At 46.0% G+C, this 10,360-nt stretch overlaps 1 protein-coding gene across 6 annotated transcripts in view; it reads left to right on the plus strand.

The window, feature by feature from the left end:
* Positions 1–10,091, plus strand: part of WIPF1 (WAS/WASL interacting protein family member 1) — a 53,751-nt gene extending 43,660 nt beyond the window's left edge. For all 6 annotated transcript variants that reach the window (XM_025152191.3, NM_001012917.2, XM_015289443.4 and 3 more), the window contains 4 exons: positions 532–1,299; positions 2,886–3,098; positions 4,006–4,119; positions 5,422–10,091. In XM_025152191.3, coding sequence (XP_025007959.2) covers positions 532–1,299; positions 2,886–3,098; positions 4,006–4,119; positions 5,422–5,477 — 1,151 coding nt within the window. In that variant the 3' untranslated portion in view covers positions 5,478–10,091. The remainder of the gene's footprint in view (positions 1–531; positions 1,300–2,885; positions 3,099–4,005; positions 4,120–5,421) is intronic.
* The last annotated feature ends 269 nt before the right edge of the window (positions 10,092–10,360 follow it).

Here is a 10,360-nt window from a genome sequence, read left to right on the forward strand (position 1 = left end):
GTGTCATGGTCTATTTTGGGAACTTGTATTAATGCAAAAGTTCCCGGCACAACAGGACAGTGTTTCTTCAACTACAAGGCTGGCTGCCTTCTTGCTGACATACACAAGTACACAAGTAACTCACAGATATTAGAAAGGGCTGCAAAGCCCTTTTGCTGGACAGCAGTTGTTAAGTTGTTAAATACCATTTCAGAGCTACGGCCCTTTTGCTTTTGAGTTGCTGGTATCAAATACTTGTTCTTCACCAGTTCTTCTCTTCCCTCCTGACATTATTGTTTGCTCCATGAGGGCTGTATACTCGTGTTGCCTTGCAGTCACTTGGGTCGCCCCCAGGCCATTCCTCATGAGCTGGGAGGACTTAACTGCTGTGATGGAGATCCCAAATAACACTGAGATTGCTGCTGACTGTTCCTGCGGAGCATCCCTGAGCACTTGGGCAGCTGTGTCCCAGCATACAGTGTTGCTATGTGAGGAAGGCCCTCTCTATGGATGCTGATGCCCTCTCCCTGTCTCTCTCTTCTTCCTGCACAGATACTGGGGCAGCCCGCCCACCCGCACTGCCGCCTGGAGCCCGCTCTGCTGCTGCCAAGCCATTTTCAGCACCAAGTGGCCCACCTCGCTTCCCAGGGCCGCCACCGGGGCAGCGGAGCCCAGCTGCTGACCCTCAGAGGAGCCGCCTGCCACCACCCAGGCCCGATGTGGGTTCTAAGCCTGAGGCCACACCGCCACCGGTGCCTAGCACACCCCGGCCCATCGCCTCCAGTCTGCACGGCCGGGGTTCAGCACCAGCGCCAGTCCTCAACCGCCAGCCCAGCCTGGGGCCGACGCCACCGCCATTCCCAGGCAGCCGGGCCGCAGGGTCAGCTGGGTCCCTGCGGCAGCCTGGCCCGGGCCCAGCAACCCCATACTCGGGCAGACCACCGCTGCCACCCACACCCGGCCGCTCACCAGTGGATGAGAAACCACCGCCGCCACCACCTCCCTCTGGGCACCGGCCAACTGCCAGCCGGGACATGGCCCTGCCGCCGCCACCACCACAGAACAGCAAACCACCTGTGCCTGCTTCACCGCGGCCACCCCTCGGTGTCCCTGCACCCCCACCACCCCCCAGCAGGCCAGGGCCACCCCCTGTGCCCCCCGGTCCCGCCAGCAGTGACGAAATGCCACGACTGCCCCAGAGGAACCTGTCCTTGGTGCCCCCTGCTGCGCCTAGCTCTGGGAGTGGCCGCTCCGGCCCCCTGCCACCACCACCCAGCGAGAGGCCCCCGCCACCCATCAGGGATCCCCCCAGCCGAGCAGGTAGGGGCTGGGGCATGGGGCTGTTGGGCACAAGGGATCCTGCAGTTGAAAAATGAAGGCTTGTGGGCACCGCTGTAGCTCAAGGAACGTTACTGTGCATTCCCAACTAACTCACAGATCTGGGCAGGTTTTGTGTAGTTGTTGTAACAAGAATGGGGCTGCCCACCAGGTTCTGTACCAACAGGGACCTGTTTTACCCAGCTCCCGTGAGGTGACAACATTCACCTTCTTGAGTCAGCCAGTGTGAGTTAATGGCAGTGTTGTCATGAGTGGAAAGCCTGGCCTTCTACGTGTTGGGAGGCACAAACACAGCAAAATACTAATTACTTTAATAGAAGGCTGATCTGACAGTTGTCAAACAGGAGGCAGTTGCTGCAGCGTGACTAACAGTCATTACCTGCTAGACACAGATTCCAAATGAGACTGAAAATAGCGTTGTCTCCATCAGGTTATTTCATCACATGTTTTGTCCTCTGACAATCACTGTAACTTTTAAGAGTTGGGCCTCATGACTCTCAGTGCCTGATGGCTTTCCTTGTGGAGCTGGAGGAGCTGGGGCACAAATCGGCCCCATAACACAAGGAATCTGCACCTCAATGCACTCACAGAGGCTGGCACATGGCTGCCTGGCTGCAGGAATTGTCTCACGTTTGTTGGGGAGCACAGAGCAGTGCTGCAGAGTACAGCTGTGACTGTTTGGACACTGCAGGAGCTTCTCCTGTGACAATCTCTGCTTTCACAGGAGGTTCCTGGCCAGCTCTTTTCTGATGCAGATTTTAGTAAATGTATACTACCTTTCTGCTGACTCAATGAGCAGAAGGAAGCTAGAGATATAAATTATAAATGCAAATGCTGTTCTGGAATGGTTTGAGGTAGATGATGGGTTTTAGTAAGGTTTAGGGAGAGAAACCATTCTGGAAGCTTTCCAGTATGTGTCTGTAACAAGATTTCATCAGAACAAGGAAGCATTTAAGAAAATGAACATAATTGTCAGTTGCCCAACTGTGCTGAGCAGAGGTGCTGAGACCTTTGGCCATGTGCAGCCCTCCACACCCTCCTGTGTGTGGCCTCCTCCTGTCCAAGCCATGGATTCCTCTCCTGTCCCAGTTTACTACTGCTCAGAGAGCATCACTTTCCCAGCCTGTGTGGGCTGTGCCTTCACGTTGCCATGCAGAGCTTTTCTGCTTCACTGTGAAGATGCATGGGGAGTTTGATGGGGTATGGCCTGGATCCCCAGACCACAAAGTTCCTGCTGTAACTATCCATTGAGGCCAGTGTGGTTTAGTGGTTTGAAATCAACTTCAAGGGCCAACACCTCTACAGAGTTACTGCAGCTGAGGGAGGCAGGAATATGGGTGCTGAGAAGTGTTTGTGTTTGGATATACCTGCTCCTCTGGGCTCTGCAGGTTGTGGGCTCCCCATCAAGCCCTGGGAGCAGGGAGGTGGGTCTGGAGTCTGCTCTTCCCAGGGCCCAAACTGGCCTGCGCTCTGTTAGTGGGAGACCGTGGGACACGGGCAGCAGTGTGCCACCACAGAACAGTTTGGGGCAAACAGCATTTTTGTGCTTGCCTCTATTCTCTTTCCAGGCCCCCTGCCACCACCACCTCCCATCAGCAGGAACGGTAGCACCTCGAGGGCTTTACCTGCCGCTCCCCAGCTGCCTTCCCGGGCTGGGCTGGAGAACCAGAGGGGTGGGCCCCGGCCACCACTTCCCCCAGACCGGCCGGGAACGGGTGCACCACCACCACCACCACCACCTTCAGCAGCACTCCGGAACGGCTTCCAGGAGTCGGGCGATGGTAAGCCGTGCTCCCAGCTACTTGCCCTCATAGAGATTGTGTAGCCGCTTTTAGCCTTAATGTGGCAAAAAAGTGTGGGGTAGAGGATAGAACAGGACTGCAAAGCTGTCAATATAGGCTTAAAAATAACCCATTGAAGTATAGCCTGAAAAGGAAGAAAACAGAAAAAGAAGACAGAAGCACTTCTCCATTCTTAGCTTTGCTACAGCGCATGAAGAAGTCTTAATGGGCTTGTTCTGGCTGCAATGTGAATTCAAGCCATAGCTACACTAAGGCTCCTTTTAGGTCAGAACAAGTTAGATGATGACTCAAAAACTGAAAGCTGAAAGACAGAGGAGGGAAGAGATTGTCAGAATGCTGCTGAAGATGTCAAGTTTCTCTCTTCTTGCTGGTGTTATTGAAAAGGTGAGATTCAAGATAGCTAAGATTCATTATGTTTTTCTTTTGAGTTGTTATCTATTTGCAAAAAGATAAATCTTTTGACTAATTATGGACGGCTGAAGTTGGTATTTCTGACATTTATGAAGTTAGGAAAAGCAAGCAGAAAGTTAAACTGTAACTCGCACTTTTGAATCATCTTTGCACTTCAGATAAGGCAGATGGGTTTCAAACGTATCTTTTTTCCCTAAGTGGTTTGCACAGTTCAGACCCTGCAGTGCCTTTACATGCTGGTTTCTCGTTGTAACCATTGGGAATAAACATATTAAAACTGGATCCCAACAAATAACCTAATAGGATGCTGGTTCAGTATTCAGCTACCAGAGCATTTTGCAATAGAAAACATGGAAGAAATTCGATATTAGTATCAGTTGATTTTTCTGAAGCTGTATCACACAACTAACCAGTAAAACACATCTTTTTGTGTCTTTTGTTTTGTTGGTTTTGTGTGTTTTTGTTGTTCTTTCAGATGAGTGGGAAAGCAGATTTTCTTTCCATCCTATATCTGATTTGCCACCTCCAGAGCCATATGTACCTGTGAATAGAAGTTACCCCAGTAAACTAGCAAGAAATGAAAACCGAGGTAAGTTTGTTCCACCTCTGGTGCTGGGATTTCAGCATATCTTCCTAGAAACAGCGTGGATGGGGAAGAGATTGGCTCCTGAGGTCTCAGAACTTCTCCAAGTGCTTTTCTCCTCTCCACCATGCAGAAAATGCTAAACACAGGTTCTCAGGCACAAGCCCCTTTAAACTTGCACTGTGGAGTGGGATGGGAGGAGGATTGTTTTCTTCCTAAGTTGTAACCTGTATTGTAAGATACTGCTTTGGCCATAATATTCAGCCCCCTTCTGCTACAGGCAGCCAGAGGTGCAAAATCCCAGCTTCACCTTTGATTTTTGTCTGGTTTTGTCCCTGTTACTCCTCTTGGAACACTCTTCTAGGACTTCTTTCTCATTCCCCATCTAAAACTATGCATGACTCATTTATTTGTGTACCAAAATCATCCTTGAGTTTTAGCTATTCTTCCTTGTTTGTGTGTTAAGCCCCTGCTATATATATATTTTTTAAGACAAGTAATACCCTCCTCTCAGCTTTTAATTTGCTGAGCTCATTAAACCAGGAAGTATTACGCTCTTCTTCCAAGCTAAATTCTGTTTCTCTGATCATCGATGTTGCTGCTGTATACATTTCAGCTTGACTTCATCTTTTCTGATCAGTGTTACATGCTGTTCCAGTTGAGGTCTCAGGCATTCCATTAGTTAGTGCCATTTGGCCTGGTACACCCAAGGATTAATTCAATTCTTTCACAATAGGTCACATCAGTGCTCATAGTTATCCTGTAATCATCTGTACACTCACATGTTTCTCTGTCTGTCCTGTTTCCAAATTACGAGGTTTTGGTGTGGAGCAGAAATTCCTGTTAGTCTCTGACCCTTCTCTTTGGTTCTTACCTTTCTTCCCATTCCTATTACCCCAAAAAGGGAGTCAAAGAAATCAGTTTTGAATGAAAATCTTCATTTTGGGCAATACATGAAGAGCTTTGAAACATTACTACTCGAGCTTGCTGCATTCATTGAAATGTACACATGTTGCAAGTAGCACTGAGACCATATGTGTTCATATAGTAAGAGGGACTGATCTGTTTTGAAAAGGGAGCAAAGGACTGAAATGCTAATAGATCCTAGGCATTTGGAGATAACAGTAGTTACAAACTTAATTTTATGTTGTTTGAAGTTCTTGCGTTGTTTAGTAAACTAACCAGAAACTCTAGAAAGATCTTTTCTAAATGGTTAGGCAAGGAAATGAGTAGATCTTCTGGCTTGGATGTAAACTCCCACTATAAAAAGAACCCAAGAGTAACGGAAAACTTTCTTCTTTTTTTCAGGAGGCTCTGCTCGAAAAGAAAGAGGTGTCCCCCCGCTTCCACCTATACCAAGGTGAAGTGGGTTCTGGCCCATTTTTGGGCAACATCTGTTCTACAAGGTTTCCTTCGAGTCAGCTCTCCTGCCCACATCGTTGGAAAGTTGTCTGTTTTGCTCTATTTCCACTTTTGGCTTGTCAGCTGGAATAAACTTTAGTCTATTACAAAAGTAATAGACAAAGCTTATGAACTATAGTTGCTCAAAGCTATAAATTTTGTTTGCTTAAACTGCAGGCTGTCCTGAAATGCATTTTACGGACCATGCCCGACATACATGCGTCATGCTTACCAGGTCCAGCCCTGTCCTCTTGAGAGTTCCGCAGAGGTCTGGCTTTGAATTTAACGAGAGCTGGAACAAAGCTGTTTCATTCATGTGGGGTACAGTGGCTGTATTATTTGAACAATCAAGTACAATCTGTTTGCTGTTTATAAACCAACTGCCAGGGAATACTGTATAGCTGAGAATCCCCTGGAGCTTCTTTGCTTGCCTGACCTGGTCCATCTGCTTCTGCGAGCCATAGTCCTACTACACGGGACCGAAAGTTTATCTTCAATCTTTTCACCTCAGCTTAGCCAAGTAATTTTGTTTTATACTGTAGATAGCACGTCCTGTCCTGAGGATGGAGTGTGTCTGGCCTTATTTTTATCTGCAGAGAATCTTCCAAAGAGCACAAGTGAAGAATTCGGCAGCATAAAAATATCTTTTTTTACAACTTTTTTCCTTGTTTTGTAATAACATTACGGTTTTAATCACTTAATGCTTTTCTACTTTGATGTGAACCATCCTACAGTCATCTGTGTCCTGGGTTATTGCAGTGCACTCCTGAGACTACCTGCAAAGAGTTCTCCAAAAGTAGTCTTAGTGGAAATGCAGCAGTTATTGTCATTTTTCTTTCTGTAAAACATTTCTAACACCAGTGCTCCACAGACTGCTTTCCATTTGTTTCTTTGGTACAATTAAATGATGGGGTTTTAATTTAAAAAGCTTCCTGAGGCTTAGGTGACAGTCGCAGAGAGATTGTAGTTGACTCATGTAACAGCAGAGCAGCTGAGGTAAAAAATGTGCATAGGTGGAAGCTTTTTGATGTCGTGAAGGAGGTCTGGGGTTTGTGTGTTCAAGTGGGAGCACGAGCTCCAAAATTTGCTGTCTGCACTGGTTCAAGAGGATGAGAAGATTTGGCCTTCTGAGTTTACCGTGAAGCCTATTCTTTCAACCTCCACTGAAGGGAGCCTCAGCAGAGAGCCACAAGGTTTATGCTCATAGAAGAAAGCGAAAAGTATTCTGTTGTTGTGACAATTGGTTTATATGTTTAATGGCTTTTGAATTTTGTGTTTGAGAAAAGCGTTTGTTGAATGAGTGTGTTTTGTAGAAGGATCCAAATGCATGTAAAATGCCTTTGAAAATTAGAGGAAGGTTTTAATGCTGAATTTTTGAATATTGCCAAATAATAGCTCTCTGTTAATTGGACTTCTGAAGTTTAACCCTGAAAAATTTCCCGTCTCCTCAACAGCATTTCTACAGCATGCTTCTTGGGACCCCTACAAAGCCTGTACCAGCAGCCCTGTTTCACTGGGTAAAAAGAAAAAAAAAAAAAGGAAAAACAGGTCATGTTGGTTAAGAAAGTGTTTCTCTAGTGTGAGAGATGTGATCCTAAGCTGAGGCTAGAACGAGGTTAGCCCTAGAAAATGCAGGGAATGTAGCTGAAGACAGTTTGAACCCCACTGCAACGTCTGCATGTGGGGCTTCTTGCCCATCAGTGGGCTTGGAGGGGCAGACTGCCTCTGTCCCACCACTGGGGCAGTCACCATGAGGAGCACAAGGCAGAGCTGGGTGTGGCCACATCAACTTCTTGGCCTTTTTGGTATTTGTTTACAAAATCTTGTTAGCTGTGATAGCATTTGATTACATACAGGTTTTTACATTTTTTTGTATCTAATGACTTATTTTCAGTTACTATCTATGGTCTCGAACCTGCAATTGAGTGCGCAGGCGCAGGGATGTATCTACATCAAGTTGCAGGGTCGTGGCTGTAAGAGTTTCTTAAATATTAATGGGACCTCCATGTGACAGGTGCACCTTGGGATCAAGCGTAGCAATACTGAATTTCTATATATTTTATGGATGTCACTTAAACGTATGCACTATGCAAAGTGCCTGTCTCTTTGGCGTATTGTTATGTGAATAGAAGTCCAAATAAGATTTTTAGGATAATAACTTAAAGGATAAATTATTGTATTCGTGTTATTAAACTGAAGCACTTACAACTTTGAGGAGCAACATACTGAATTTAAGAATACAATATTTTCGATACATTGACCGGCCAAATCCTTAATATCCAAACAGCTATGCAGCCAAAAAAACTAGAAAAAGTACAATCCAAGAGCCATACTGTGTCTTGTAACTTACCTGCTTCCAGTATGACTGTTTTACTTCAAGTAAAATGCTGCATATTGTTCTGCCACCCCTCTGCACCATTCAGAATTTCTCGTATTTAATCTTTTTGGTAAGGTTTGCTGACCAGAAAGACTGGACTTTAACCAGGGACTTAGCAAGTCAGCTTCAGTCTCACTTAAAATGTGCTACATAGAAGGCCCTCAGTTAACGAGCCGAAGAACCCAAGCTGCCTGTTGGTTTCAGCGCTTCCTTGTACTGTAGAAACCTCCTCAGAACAGCTGTTTGGCATGTATGTAAAGTACCTTGAAAATGCAGAAAGAGGTATTTTTTCACCTGGCAACAACTCAACTATTTATATCTTTTGCGATAAAATTCCCTAGCATAATTCAGAACAATGCAGCATTTTATCTTCCATATATCGCTTCACGTATCAGCAGCTTTTTACAGTATGATCAGTATTATGGTATTTATTTCACTATGAAGTCTTAAAAAGCAAAAGAAGAATACAGAACAGGTTGATCCGGTGGTGCCTTATGACTTTTTTTGTCAAATTTTCTGTTTCACAAGACAAATGAAGTCGTCGTTCTTGCACGTCCCAACGTAAATAGCACTTGGTGCAGCAGTGTTACACAGTGCTGCACCAAGTCCTGCTGCTGTCGTGTGCTCAGTCTGCTAACTTGAGCGAGTTGAATGTGAGGAGAGGCGTGGGTCAGCCTCCAGGTGAGATGTGGTGGCACCGGTGCCATTGCTGACATTGCTCTGGAAACCTCCCCTTCTCCAGACAGCCCAGTTGCCTTCAGCATGCTTGCACAGTGTTAAAGGACTAAGCTGGGTTCACTGCTTGCGTCTGACAGTTACTGATTTTGTTTTAATGGCATTGTCTTAATAACATTCACACCTCAGAGCTTTTTTATGTCATCACTGAGACTTGCATTGCGTGACAATGGCCATGAATGTTCATTTTTGTTTAATTTGACAAAGTAAATAAAATGGGAATAACTTCTGTAGTAATTTCTGCTCAGTATTTCTGTAAGGAAACACATGCTGTCTGCTCTGACTTGGTGCAGCAGCTGCAGGGGGAAGAGGTCCCAGTGATTTGTGTTCAGAGTTGTTGAAGGAAGCTCAGCTTGTGGCGCAGGAAGCATGTATTTCTGTAAATGAACCACTTCTTGAATAAGGTTGCAAGGTTCTCGTTGAGAAGCCACCATTTCCCAACACTAAAAGAGTCATAGAAGTTGTTCTTTTCTGCAAGACTGAGCTATTAGAGAAGTTGCTTCTGTTGCCATTTTGAAAAGACGGCAGCAGTTTGTCCTTGCAGCACTGACTGCTTTTACATATCATTTGTACAAGTAGGTCTCTGCCGGAGAACAGAGCTGCTGTCATGGTTCACATAGTTTGCAGAACATTTTTTCTGTGCAGAAATACAAAAATTGGAAGGGTGCATTTACCCTTGGATGCAAAAAGTGGAGCCGGGTGATCAGATGGGGTTGTTTCAAGCAGAATGTTGGCTGCCAGGATTGGGGAGCTGGGGAGAGGTGCACCCATGGAGGATAACCCAGTTGGCTGAATGTGGGCATTCGTATGGAAGCGCAGAGCCAGGTGTGAGCTGTGTGAGTGTGAGGTTGTGAACGCTGTCTGTCAGTGCACACAGCCTGTTACTGTGGTACTTTGAGCCTGTACAGTTCATCTTGGATGAACTTCAACCTTTCAGATTGTACTCGCCAGAAAATAAGGAGAATCTCGTACTGGAGGTGCTCAGTAACACACGAAGGGTGGCTCATAGAAAGCTCTGTATGTCCCTAAGGGAACAATGCTGGGTTACTCAGCCTGCCTGGTGGCACTGCTAGCAGTTATGAACAGGGCATGGCAGTGCAGGGAGCGCTGAAGGAAACCAGGAGGGCTGTACGTGCTGGGCAAGGGAGCGGCATGTTGGTGTGCTGACGCTATGTAGTTTGCGATACAGGTTTGCGATACAGGTTCTGTAGCATAAACTCGTACGTGATAAGAAGGCACTCTAAGTTTGGACTCAAAGGCACACAGGACTATGAAAGAGAAACATAACTTCCAACGCAGACTGAGCAGAAAGTAACACGGTTTTTTCAGGCGCTTACAGTTGGAACTTTTATAAAATATTAATCGAGTTCTGTGAATGTTTTTCTGCTTAACATTTATCTTGTATGTGATTTTTTTTTTCTCCTTATTTTTCTATCCTATGCCAAATAAATTTTACTTTTATTTACTTGCTGGTGCGACCTATTGCATTGAGAGCATGGTGTGAGCCTGGATGGGTGTGCGGCAGCAGCACAGCTCCTCGCCTGCCTGCACCTCGCCTTGGGGCTTTGGGTTTCCACGTGGGGAAGGTCGGGTGTTTGCAAGGAAAGAGAAGCCAGAGTTTAGTTTGGCATAAAGAATATTAGGTAAGAAGTGTGGCCAGTGATGCTGTGCTTGTACGTAGACCTTGCCTTAGTTGTCATTTGGTGGGCAAAATCTCTACGTTCTGGTTCTTGG

Source organism: Gallus gallus, chromosome 7 (genome assembly GCF_016699485.2).
Source record: "Gallus gallus isolate bGalGal1 chromosome 7, bGalGal1.mat.broiler.GRCg7b, whole genome shotgun sequence".
In the NCBI taxonomy this organism is placed as follows: domain Eukaryota; kingdom Metazoa; phylum Chordata; class Aves; order Galliformes; family Phasianidae; genus Gallus; species Gallus gallus.